This window comes from Megalops cyprinoides, chromosome 1 (assembly GCF_013368585.1).
Source record: "Megalops cyprinoides isolate fMegCyp1 chromosome 1, fMegCyp1.pri, whole genome shotgun sequence".
In the NCBI taxonomy this organism is placed as follows: Eukaryota; Metazoa; Chordata; class Actinopteri; order Elopiformes; family Megalopidae; genus Megalops; species Megalops cyprinoides.
This window is the reverse complement of record NC_050583.1, coordinates 63,187,752-63,201,172: the sequence shown is the minus strand read 5'-3', so window position 1 is coordinate 63,201,172 and position 13,421 is coordinate 63,187,752. Positions and strand designations below refer to the sequence as shown.

Below are 13,421 nucleotides of genomic sequence, written 5' to 3'. Positions count from 1 at the left end.
CTCTCTCTCTTTCTCTCCCCCTCTCTCTCTCTCTCTCCCCCTCTCTCTCTCTCTCCTGCTCTCTCTCTTTCTCCCCCTCCCTCTCTCTCTCTCCCCCTCCCCCTCTCTCTCTCTCCCTCTCTCTCTCTCCCCCTCTCTCCCTCTCTCTCTCCCTCTCCCCTCTCCCCCCCCTCTCTCTCCCTCTCCCTCTCTCTCCCTCTCCCTCTCTCTCCCTCTCCCTCTCTCTCCCTCTCTCTCTCTCTCTCTTCCCCTCTCCCTCTCTCTCCTCTGTCTTCTCTCTCTCCCCCTCTCCCTCTCTCTCTCTCTCTCTCACAGTGACAGCTACATTGTGCGCGTCAAAGCGGTGGTCATGACCCGAGATGACTCGAGCGGGGGCTGGCTGGCCCAGGAGGGCGGGGGGCTGAGCAGGGTGGGCGTCTGCAAGGTGCTGCCCAACGAGCTGATGGGGCGAAGCGACTTCCTCATCCACGGGGAGAGGCTGAAAGACAAACAGGTGAGGCCCCCACCCCAAAATCGTGCAGTCAGAACACGCAGTCTACTTCTACATGTCTCCCTGTTAAGTGTGGTCATCGCTTGTGTCTTTTCCCAGTCAGGTAAGCTGATAATCAGGAGAACTCCACTTGGCTATTTGTGATAGGGTATTCCCTGGCAGCAGCCCTCCAATTAATTTTCTTTCGTCTTAATTTTTGCCTGATCATAGCTTCCATTTCATTTCATAAGTCGTGTATGTAACTTTTGTAACTTCCACATGTGTTGTTGGTGTTTTGGGGGGTTTTTTTCCATGTGGTGAGGCATTGTTGAACACCTCTTTCTTCTGGCTGAAAACAGGAAGCCGGGTACTTATGGATGCAACACTAAAGGTTGTGTGTGTTTTTGTACAACCACTCCGCTGGTGAGCGGTTGACAGGACTGATTAGTGTTAAAGTGCGCAGTGTTACTGAGCCACGGGTGTCTTAAGGTCATACTTATAACTTATTTTAAACTTTTGTTGGCATACAGTCCATTATCTTTTTTTGCTGTATCACTGGAGAAACATGGAACATCTCCCTTTTAGGTCTTGCATCATTAAGGTCTAAGCTTGTGCGGTTATAACAGTTTTTTGTTTGTTTTTTTTTTTATATATAATCTGGCAAATTGATCTGTCCAAGTATTTGTTAGCAAGGAATTATATTAAATCTGAACAATATTTAGCAAGTGTGCTGTTAAACATCACTTGTAGGACCTGTCTGATGTAATAATAACATTGCTTGGCAGTTCTTTGCTTAATTGATATGAATAAAATTTGTGTTGCCACACATGCACTGGCATTTCCAATCAGGGAAGCAGTTCAGGGCACCAGGTCCATGAGTTCTAGATTCAGATCCCAAGATATAACAAAGGCGGCATTCCTGAACATTGTGTCCTGAACTGAGGTCCTCCTGTACAGGATATCCAGTTGAGTAAATGGATTCCAGAAAACACAAAATAGGAAGAAAAGACAAGGTGGCGTTTTTCATTAATGCTCCAGTTTGCGACTGCGTGCCATTGCAGGTGATTCTGGAATGTTACCTGAAGAAAGACCTCATCTACACCAAGGCCACGCCCACATTTCACCACTGGAAGGTCGACAACAAGAAGTGCGGCCTGACGTTCCAGAGCCCGGCTGACGCCCGCGCCTTTGACAGGGGCGTGAGGAAAGCCATCGAGGACCTGACAGAAGGTAATCCTGCAGCACCAAACAGACGCAGGATGTTTTTAACCGTACACGGTGCACAAAGCACCCTGCTAGCTGTTAAAGTGCATCAAGGGCAATTACAAGATAAAGCAAAGTGGTTGGTTGGATGAACTAAATTTGACCCTCACTGGCCAGTATTTTGTGGTGTACCCTGCCCATGAGGTGAATTTTAAACTGTTGAAATTTACTTGAAAAGTTTAGACTAACTTTGAACTGAGGTTATATGTACATTTCAAATGATAATTGTAAGGTAAATTATTGATATTTTTTTCAAAGCAGCCCTTGGTGCTATACACTGGGTGGTTAGCCGTGGTTGCTATCCAGAAAAGCTTATTTTTCTTTAATTTTTTCCTTTTCCCCCATGGCTGACTTGGAAGACTGTTTGAGCCTAGCCCCTGTAGGCAATGGCAGGTCTCTTTGCAGCCATGGTGACTCACATTTGCACTTTATTGGTTCCTTCAGCAGAGTCTTGTGAACCTGGACTGCTTCCTTTTTGCTTATTCAGCATTAACACCCAATACAGCTGAGGGCAACTGGAGTCTCTTGCAATTAGCGCTTTGCTTCTCCCGGTGGCCAGTTCCCGAAAGCCTTGTCCAGCGGGAAGTCCCGCAGCCATCTCCCTAAGTCCTCTCAGGCGCACATCTGCACCATCACTACCGTTTGGGTCTGCAGTAAAGGCGAGGCCCTTCGCTCCAATCTGTTTTCGATTCTCCCCGGCACATAATCATCAGAGCGTTAGTATGTGTTCCGCCACCAGAGGATCATTAGTGGATTTAATTCCATTACCGCTTCTTTTCTTCTGACCTGTTTGGAGCGTGTCGGGTACCATGCAGGCTCCTGCGGCTGCTCTGTTCCTAGTTTGGGGGTGTGTCACCCCCCCCCCCCCCCCCCCCCCCCAAGTGGAAATGCAGAGGCCTCAAAAACCGGCAGACCCGTCCCCTCCCTGCCCAAATCGCAGCTCAGTTGCTCAGGTTCTCATAAGCAAGGGGTTGAACAAATACTGTAGTGTTTAAATGTGTCTTTTAGAAGACCCCCCCCCCCCCCATTGTCGCCAGATGTAACGCCTTTGGGATGTGATTTCTTGCGGCGGATCATCATTGTACAAGCATGGAAGCCACTCGTTTAAAATATCTTGTAGCAGAAAGTCAGCCTGGGGCCCAGATTCATCCATCTGTTGCCAGAATCATGCGAACCAAGCCCAAAAGGACCAGACCCAAACCCTTTACACCTGAGGCCAAGCCCCAGCCCACGCCTGAGCCCTCCCCCTTACGCCACACCCTCCAATCGCACCTCCAACGGCCTATTCGCATCTCTATTCTCCGAACAGCGCTGAACGGTGTGAGTGTAATGACTCTGAACAGAACCGGGCGGAGTATTCTAATTGTTCTGTTTTCTAGGATCCACGACTTCCTCTTCCACAATCCAGAACGAAGCTGAGCTGGGTGACGATGACGTCTTCACAGTAAGTCCTGTTTTTATTGGTCCGATATGGGCTCCCACAGTACTCTGTCATGCTTACATCACAGCAGGTCTGAATGGCACCGGTTGTAGGTCAATGAGTTCGTTTGTGAGACTGAGTACGTGATTACTAAATAAAGCATTAATGAGCTACAGAATTTTGGATGCCTCCCCGAACCAGCTGCAGCTCTTAACTGAAGGAATTCAAGATTCGAAGTAAAAAGCGCGTGTATTTCTTAAAGTGGAATTTAATGTCGCTTCTCAGTATGTTTATCAGATATCTATATAAACAAGTCGCTGCAGCAAATGCCGTCGTGAATGAGCTGTTAACAGGACTCCCACATCAACAGGTAATTTTCAGTTGGTGGTAATAAAAAAGTTTAAAAAAAAAAAATCCCATTCCGTTAAGGGGACCTTTGCAGGCAGTGGAGTTTCACCACATTGTCTCAGTTGTTGGTACCTGACTTTTTTCCAGTGTCATAATGGCAAAGATTAGTTTGATTTTCTTTTTTGTCATACTGGTTGGCGACTTTCTGCGTACTTTAGAGTATGGTGGAAAACCATCCGTGTGAACACTGCCCCTCACCGTTGTGAAATCGCTTGCATCGTTACACCATTCCAGTACGGCTACACAAAGCACGAAAACATAGCCTGTGACAGTTTAAGACTGCTAACGTCAGACTGGGTGCCATGCAAGCAGAGGCTCCAGACGTATCCTGGTCACCCTGCATCTTGGATGTTGGATGTTTCCTTATGGGAATCCCTCTCTCATTATAGTTGTGTGGTTTCTTTTTTTTTTATTATTCTTTTGAGTCATACTGTGTCTTTTCGTCTTTTTTTTCCTAAGTGTGTGTGAACGTCACTGAGAAAGCAGGCAGGCTGTGTTGTTTTTGTTTGGCTGGGGGTCTGGAAGTGATGGGCCTTTGTTTGGCGGGGATGGCCAGCATGATAATGGCAGGGGGCGAGGAGGGGGGGGGCAGGTTTCCTGCAGTGTTTTGACCAGACTCCTCCGACACTTGGCATTTGGTCGGTTTCCGTCCTTTTGTCACAGTCACAGGAGATGAGGAGCAGCAGGCGGGGTCGAGAGGTGACTTCCTGCGCTCCTCAGTAAAGCTATCATTAGCAGCTGCTTCCTAGCTAACCGCCACTGTGATTTACGGCTGCAGGGAGGGTTGGGGAGGGGGGGGGGGGGCGTGGGGGAAGCCTCATGGCTCTCCACAAACTGTCTGGAGAGCTGGGCACTCGGCCGGTCCTGCTGGCCCCTCACCCAAAGTGGGAGCGAGCCATGCTTTGAGCCAATGGGGAAGGGGGCCCATGTGTGTCTGAATTGATGCGCCAGTTGTGTTTTGAACGGCTTGTGTTTTTTTTGTTGTTTTTTTTTTTTTGATGATGGGTTTTGCAGATAGATTTCTATCACTAGACTGGTGTGGAAAATGGGAAAATAAGCTTTGGAGTAAAAAAATAAAAAATACCACATAATATTTGGTTTTTAATAGCCATGTATGTATTGAAATATGGAACTTTTGAAGGCTTGAAGTAACAGTGTAGTGGAGAAGTTACCCACAGATTGCTGTGGGTTTGACTTGGCTGGTAAAGGGAATCGTGGCGCTACCCCTTGCACTGTTGCAGCGGGAGACACAGCCCGGCGTTGCCAAGGTGGTGGCCTCTGTAAGCAAACGGATACAGGCCAGAAACAGGCGAGTGTCATACTCTCACACATAGGACTGCGGAGGAAATTCAGCTGCTGTTCCGGTGAACCTCCTGAGAGTCCTACAGACTCTCTCACACACACACGCACACGCACACACTCACACTCACACGCACACTCTCTCGCAGACGCGCACAGAAGGCCAGGGGACACGGCGGGCGCGGGCACAGCCGCCGCCGGCTGCAGTCTGCCCCACGCTCGCGGGAGTGACCTTTCCAGAATCCGCCCGTGCAAGGCGGGCAGCCGCAGACAGCCAAAACGCCGGAGCGGATTTACAACCCGGGAGAGCAGAGAGGGGAGGTGCATTCCTCCCAAATTATTCCACACAACCTTCCCTATACTTAACCCCAGCAAACACTCCGTTGCATTCAGCCTCCTGGAGGGGGCTGTCATTAAAAATCTACGCCCTGCGTTAATATATGGAGGAGAGAAGGGGTGTTTCTCATATTGCACTTCTGACGGGCAGTGAGGGAAAGCCTCGTATGGGGCATTGAAAATTCGACTGCAAGGTAATACTTTGATGAACAATGAATCCTGTTTTTTTTTTTTTTAAAGACAAATACTGTCATGTATTGGGACAAGGGTTACGCCTGTTTATTTGTCACCTGAGAGAAGGGGAGGCATTTTATTCCTCTCACGCTGTTGAAATTTCTCAGGGAGAGTTCTGTCCTCAGATATATACAGCATGTTCCTCCAGATTCACAGACATGACTGTACTGTGTGGGGCTGTTACATCACACATTTAAATAGGCCTAATTTCACAGAGGAGAGAGCTCTCCATGAGTCATCCTGGTGCATCTGCGGTGGAGACTCAGCCCAGCACCACGACTGCGGCAGAGAGAGAGAATGCTGTAGCTCACAGTGTGCTGGATCACAGAGCACAGTGTAGCTCACAGTGTGCTGTATCACAGAGCACAGTGTAGTTCACAGTGTGCTGGATCACAGAGCACAGTGTAGCTCACAGTGTGCTGGATCATACAGAGCACAGTGTAGCTCACAGTGTGCTGGATCATACAGAGCACAGTGTAGCTCACAGTGTGTTGTATCACAGAGCACAGTGTAGCTCACAGTATACTGGATCATACAGAGCACAGTGTAGCTCACAGTGTGCTGTATCACAGAGCACAGTGTAGCTCACAGTGTGCTGGATCATACAGAGCACAGTGTAGCTCACAGTGTGCTGTATCACAGAGCACAGTGTAGCTCACAGTGTGCTGTATCACAGAGCACAGTGTAGCTCACAGTGTGCTGGATCACAGAAGAGTTTAGAGTGTTGGATTACAGTACACTGCAGCTCAGTTTGTAGGGTCACATTTTGGGAAACACTACAAAGTGAAAGCAGCTGCCCACTTCCTTTAAAATCATCCCCACCCACCGCAGCACTCCCTCAGTGAGGACTGGCTGTGCCTCACCATTCTCCCAGGATAAACCCCTTTCACTGATGGAGGTGCAGTCTTGCTGCTCATGTCTGACAGGAAGGTCCGCCCCCACCTTTGCCCGAGTACTGTGGTCATGCACTGCACCTTTCACCCTTTTCGGCGTTTCTGTCTGTTATGACCCAGACCCTATTCAATTAGGCTAATCTAGTTGTCAGTGAATGGGAATGCGGTTAACATATGTTTAATATGTTTACTCACGGAAAAGTGTAAGAAGGGCCTTCTAGCGCATTGTAGCGCCTTTGGCTTTGTTCATGTGGGCCTGCGAGAAACTAGGTCGGACTGTCGAAATATGATTGTGCGTGCACGTGTGTACGTTCCTTTTTTTTTTGGTTCTGCGTGTGCACGACCTGTGTGTGCTTGTTTGCGTGTGTGTGTGTGAGCTGTGCGCTTGAACTGTGTGTGTGCGCCTCCGTCTGCACGGTGGAGCTGTGTGTGCCTGCGCACATGTGCGCATGAGGCTCTCTCCCCAGCCCTCGCACACGGAGCGGGCCAGGCTCAGCTTGGAAACATTATGTTGTTTGAGAGAGAGAGAGAGAGAGAGCAGCGTTGCTGGCTGACTGACAGGAGGGGGGAGGGGTGAGGGTGGATGATTGACAACTTCCTGTACAAATCTGAAGAAGGATGCAGTGAAGGGCCTTGCAGAGCTCGCAGCTTGGACCCAGGAGCACGTCAGAGGGGAGAGGGATGTAAGAGATGAACAGCCCTCAGGGGAGGAGGGAGAGAGAGAGAGAGAAAGAAAGAGAGAGGGGGGGAGCAGGTAGGGGAAATGCACACCCCTCTATGCTCTATAGAGGGCTTACCAGCAGCCCCCTCTAGCCCTTCCAGCCCTCTTTAAATGACTGATAACTTCAGACCAGGAGGAGCGATGCAGTCAGTTCAATTAAGGCTGCCCCTGCTTTATCGAATCGGGTCTTCCAGGTGGAACGGGAACTTCCTGGACCGCAGCCCTCCGGCAAACAGGATCAGGCACCCCTGCCACCTGCCAGCTGTCCCACGGGTGATGGAACCCAACTCTGATCGCAACCTGGCATGCCATCGTACCCCCCACCCCCCGGCTCTTCTCTCAGCCTCACGGAGGAAAAGGAAGGGTTAGCGAGTCATTTCCACAGGATATTCTGTACTGAGAACAGGGCCGACACAAATCCGTTGCTGCCTCAGTGTTTACATAGCTGGCCGGGCTTAGAAGAAGCCCAGTTGTGGATTGGCAAATTCCTGGTTGGCTCACTTTTTTAATCATTTTCTTGTATTCCCTGCGGTGTTGCAACGCTTCCGCTTCTTTGGACGGCTTTAGCGTCTGCCTTTCAGGGGGGAGGCGGGGTGGGGGTGCGGGGAGGGGCGATTCCCTTGGTCTCTGGACTCCACACAGTCCAGCTGCAGCCCATCCCACAGTGCTGCCCCCCCCCCCCCCCCCCCCCAAACCCCCGCCTCCGCTTCCTCAAAGCCGACAGCGACAAGGCCCTGGGGTCCACTCTACCCCTCTCACACCACCCTCCCGTCAGCAGAGGGGCGGGGGCAGATTCGGGGGGGACCACTAGGCGAGGCACCCTTCTCGGAACCGATAGCTGCTGCGAGCACCACACTTACATCTGGTGCGGTGGCCAAAGTAATACCGATAATTACTGAGATCCCCCACACTCAGACACAAAGGCACGCACATGACTCTGTCTCTCAGATGTCTCCAAAAGGGGGGGGGGGGGTGGGAGGGGAGCAGCCTGGTCCTTTGTTCCATTTTGGAAACTTTTCATCTGCAGCTCCGTTTGATTTCGGAGTGGATTAACTGATGCTGTGGGACTATTTGCGGGACCAGTCAGATTTAGCCAGCATCTAATTTCCTTTTTGTTGGTTCTAAGTCCACAAGCGCAGTATTTCAGTGAGCCAGGGTAGGTGGGGGGGCTACGTTGGTACGCTAAGGACATGAGGGACGATGTTCTTGCACCCATGTGCAGTCCTGAGGGAGGGGACTCCTACACAAGAGGGTTTGAGCAGCTTAGTTGGTCACCATCGGTCCCAGAGTCTCTCCAGCCACGGTGCTCCATTACCTCTGAGTGCTGTGCGGTGTGGCCAGTGGGTCTGATGAAGGAGGAAGGGGGGGGGGGGGGGGTGGCTATTTGGGTAATTACCACCCCCACTGCTTTCCTCCCTCATTATCCTAAATTACCTTCCTTGATTCAGAAGCAAATTCGGAGTCATTTAAGATGCAGAATTGGCCAAACGGCTACAAAGGTTCCTTATCTCCATGCTGTAAACTTCAGAAGTTTTTGATAGTGTGCAATTTTGTTCTTTTTATTTTTTTTTTGGCGGGGGGGGGGGGGGAAAGGGGGGGGGGTCCTTCATGCCGTGGTCAGCCGTGCTTTCAGAGCTTTCGGGGGCCAGTTCTTTAAGAGGCCTGCAGTGTAAACATTCAAAAGGGTCTGTGTTTTTAATTATCTCCAGCAGACAGGGCCCGACCAGCCTCCCTAAACATATTTTTGAATCATATTGGCCGGGGCTCTTGGCTGCGCTCGGGGGGACGACCGTATTATTTTTGGCCGGTCCCTCCGAAGCCTCAGCGGGCGCATGAAAGGGGAGCATCACGGGCAGCACCCCCCCCCCCCCCCCCCCGTAGCACTGCTACCACCCAGGCCCCGGGCGCTCTCCTCGGGAGGACGCGGCGCCTGCTCCCGCCCACGCAACCCCAGCTGCACCTTCCCAAGCCGCTGGAGCCAACAGGGGGCAAACGGGCGCGGCGCTGTCACTGATCTGGGGTCTGCGAGTCAGACGTGTTAACCCTACGCGGGCTATTGTTCCCTTATCACACGCAGTCCAGAGCGCAGCTGTATCGCCCAGCACCGGCCCAGCCTCATTAGATGCACTTTGTTCTCTTTTTCCTGTAAGTCACTCTGGATACGTGTGACTACACGTGTATGTGCACCGCTGTGTGTCGGCTGAGCACAGACACAGAGGACAGACAGGAAAATGTAAAATCTGCACCTGAGGCGAGCGCTCACTAGCACAGCCCTTGTACTGAGAGTTGAGCCAGGCCCAGATGATAATAAGGTCCGTGATGATGACCGTGGAGGCCTTTTGCGAGCTGTGGAGTGGCTGGTCTCGGCGCGATCTCACCCCGGGCTTAAATACGGCCGTGTCAGGCCTCACCTGGCACCAGCACACCACAAACCCGCACCGTCGCACAGCGTCCGCACTGCCTTTGAGCCGAATCAGAGGAAGGCGGTGCCGTTTGGCAGCTCTGTGGATAGAGAAAGAAGGATTAATTAATATGGTAATTATCACACAGCCATGAAGCAGGGCTGGTGTCAGCCCTGGTGCCTGGTTAGGGGTAAGAGTAATGGGAGAGGTTTGCATCTGGATTTCAAATTTATATTTACATTTACTCATGTGGCAGGTGATTGTACTTAGAGCAACTTGTAAAAAGTGCAAATAATTTCAAGGTCTTGCGTCTGCCTTAAAAAAAAGTATCATCACAACGGTTGTAACCCTATTGTAACGTTTTGATTGATTCCCAGAAAAACGCCGTGATGGAGTTCTTATAAAACTGCTTAAACTCATTTGAACCCGGTGCGCTGCAAGCGCTTGACTACAGAGATGTTCTGTGGCCGCTTTCCTGGTGATGTCATCAACCGCATTTCTAAGTCGTCTGTAACCATAGCCAGTTGTAAGTCATGCTGGATTAATTTAACCCCCCCCCCCCCCCCCCCTGTTAATAACTGTGAGACTTCAGAACAGCTTTACAAATCTTTTGGTCTTAAATTTTTTAATTGAGCGCAGGAGGGGGCGGGAGGGCTGCGTTGAGTCAGAGCCACATTGCGCTTGTACCTTCAGAGCAGGGGCCAGTATGCACAGCGCAAGCTGACAATGAGTCAGTGGAAAAATGCCACTCCACAGACCCGGGCTTTAACTGGCTGCCTTATCTTGACCAGAGCTGCTGTATGTCCCCAGTGCTTGCGAGAGTGACTCATCCCTTTCTTACCATCCTGTGGGTATCCCACCCTCTCACATTTAATGGTTAATGTGGACAGGCTTTCCTCAAGTTCACCCTTCCATCAGAATTTGCCTAGCTAGCTCAACAGCCCCCATATCTCTGTGTGATTTCCCGGCGACTTGTCTGCCACACCCTGGAGAAGACTGCAGAGGCCGGTCTCGGCCAGCGTTCTGTGGTCCATTAATGAGTGCAGGCGCACAGACTCGGGCTGCATCCTCCCGTGGGGAGAGGGGTTTTGGGTCATACTGTAGTTGCCTCCGCTCACCAGCGTGGACTTGCGCAGTACTGATTCGGTTTTGTGTCTTTACCCCCCCCCCCTCCTCAGAATGCCACCGACAGCTCGTCCAACTCCTCCCAGAGGAAGGAGCACTCTATGCAGCCGCTGGCCTCCCCCAGCCTTTGTGAGCCACGCAGGCACCACTGCATCCTGGGCCACCTCCACGACCAGTACCGGTCCTCGGATCACTACTTCCTGGAACAGGTGGGTGGCAGGGGCGGGGGGGTGTGGAGAAACAGCTTGAGAACAGTTTCATAGTGCTGTTCAGCTCTCTGTTGGACAGTATTTGTAGTCTGCCAAATGAGAAAAACATTATTGGGTAAAAGGTGAGACATCTATTTATACTTTTTTTTTCTACGTAGATACTAAGTTACGCATACACTGGTATTAAAAGATAACCTCCTATAAACAGCACACACAGGCCTTGACGCTATTATACTACTTCATTGGGTCAAAGGTCACATATATTGGTAATGTGTTTTTTGGCAAATATTCTGCCTTAATCTGTGCCAGTGTTTGTTCATTTTGGCATGAATATGTTTCCAGAGGCCACATGCAATGGTTAGGACTTAAAAATGTGGATTTGAGCCATTTCGAATGTTCTGTTGGCCGCAAAAAGCTGTCTGGGTTAATATCCAGTATCATTCTAAATATGGATGAGGGCCATGAATAGGCTCAAGGAAACCTCATATGCCTCCATGCTAATCTTTGCCCAGTCCTGCATTTTTTTTGCCTGTTTTGTCTATAGCATTAGCTCATTTGCTGTGATTGTGTTGTATTTGCAGGACTTATGCAACAGTAATAGTCGCCCTTCTCATTCCCCCGTTGAATTGAAATTGAATTGCCAGAAACGCACAATGAGGGCTTTCCAGTCAATCTCGTATCATCACCATCTAATTGTGCCGCGGTGCTCCGTGTCACGTCCTCATCCCTGCCCTCTCCCTCGCAGCCGGTGCCCAAGTTCCCCCGTCACGTCAGCTTCCAGGACGAGGAGGAGGAGATCGTGCGCATCAACCCGCGGGAGCGGACCTGGCTGACGGGCTACGAGGACTACCGCCATGCCGCCGCCCGCGACAAGTTCATCCGGCCCGAGGACGCGGACTCCTACGTGCACTTCGCCAAGAGCGAGCCCCCCAAGCACGACTACAGCTACCCCTACGTGCCCAACTCGGACTTCGGCCACAGGGACCTGAAGGCGGGGGTCGGGGGCCCGGGCGGGGGCGTGGTCAGCACCCAGCCCCGCGCCCTCCAGCCCAAGTGGAAGCGGCGGAAGGAGGACGGCGAGCGCTCGCGCTGCGTCTACTGCCGGGACATGTTCAACCACGAGGAGAACCGGCGCGGCCAGTGCCAGGACGCGCCCGACCCCATCCGGACCTGCATCCACCGGGTCAGCTTCATGTGGTGCGCGGACAGCCTGCTGTACCACTGCATGTCGGACCCCGAGGGGGACTACTCGGACCCCTGCTCGTGCGACACCAGCGACGAGCGATTCTGCCTGCGCTGGCTGGCGCTGGTCAGCCTGTCGGTGCTCGCCCCCTGCATGTGCTGCTACGCCCCGCTCCGCGCCTGCTACCGCTGCGGGGTGGCCTGCCGCTGCTGCGGGGGCAAGCACAAGGCCGTGGGCTGAGGTCGGGGAACGGGGGACGGGGAACGGGGGACGGGGACGAGGAGGGGGCGGGCCCTTTGCTTTCCTTTCCTTTTGTTTTGTCTCTTCAAATTCCAGATTGGGGGGTGGGGGGGACTATACAAGCTGTTCAGTGGCTTGACTTTGTACTTTTTTTTTCCCCTCTGTTCAGATGTTTCTCTCAGTTCCTAGTGGAAGAAACCTCCCTCTCCCTCCCCCCACCCCCCCCCCCCCTCCCTGTCGGGGTGAATCGCAGCCTCCATGTTGTGCGTCAGAAAGACTAACCAATGATTATTCATTTATATATATAACAGGTACTTTATATTTTTACACTGATTTGTTTTAAGAACTTGAATTTTTTTTTTCAATGTTGCGTGTGGTCGATGTGGGCATCTTTTTTTTTTTTCTTTGAAGTTTGAATTTTGTGTTTTTTTTCTGCCATGGCTTGCCAATTGAAGATCAAGCTGGTTCTCTCTTGTGAGCAGAGGCACTTAAATTTACCGTCACACACAAACCCCCAAAACAACCAACCCCGCCTCCCGGCCTTTAAAACAAAGAAAACAAGAACTTTTATTCACCTAAGACACTTAACCTGTAGTGGGGTGAATAGTGTGCTTGTGTGTGTGTCTGTGTGTGTCCATGCATGCATGTTGGTGTGTGTGCGTGTGCGTGTGCGTGTGCGTGTGCGTGTGTGTGTGTGTGTTTGCAAGGGCCTGGAAGAGGAAAAGGAATGACAACAATGTCTCTTAGCATAGTATTGTTGTTACTGTAGTGAAGCCAAATTTTCATAATAAGCTGCAGAATATATATATATATATATATATATATACACACACACACACACTCAATCATGATTTCTTTCTTGTGAACACACATCCCTCATTATTTGGTAGTAAGATGCAAGATGTGGAGAGAGAAAACCTTAAGTCGCTTTTTAAGTTATGTTTAATATCCAAAGATTTAATTTAATTGTATTTATTTTCTCACTAAATTGAAACACCAGCCAAAGGGAAAGTTGGGGGGGGGGGGTCACTTAAGCGCAGCCATGGACGCAAGGCCCTGCAGTGTGATGGAGGAGATTCCGTTTCTCCACTCCACCCGCTCTGCTACGCTAACGATGCTTTTGTGTTCATTGTTCTTGCCGAGAAATTACCGGATATGTAGATGGAAATAAACACTAATGTTTTCACTCCTTAAGAAAAAAAAAAAAAGTCAAATCGGG

At 50.9% G+C, this 13,421-nt stretch overlaps 1 protein-coding gene across 1 annotated transcript in view; it reads left to right on the top strand.

Moving 5' to 3' along the window:
- Positions 1–12,420, top strand: part of spred2a (sprouty related EVH1 domain containing 2a) — a 33,058-nt gene extending 20,638 nt beyond the window's left edge. The window contains exons 2-6 of the mRNA XM_036532315.1: positions 316–493; positions 1,531–1,699; positions 3,112–3,176; positions 10,624–10,779; positions 11,525–12,420. Of these exons, the coding sequence (XP_036388208.1) occupies positions 316–493; positions 1,531–1,699; positions 3,112–3,176; positions 10,624–10,779; positions 11,525–12,202 (1,246 nt within the window). The 3' untranslated portion in view covers positions 12,203–12,420. The remainder of the gene's footprint in view (positions 1–315; positions 494–1,530; positions 1,700–3,111; positions 3,177–10,623; positions 10,780–11,524) is intronic.
- The last annotated feature ends 1,001 nt before the right edge of the window (positions 12,421–13,421 follow it).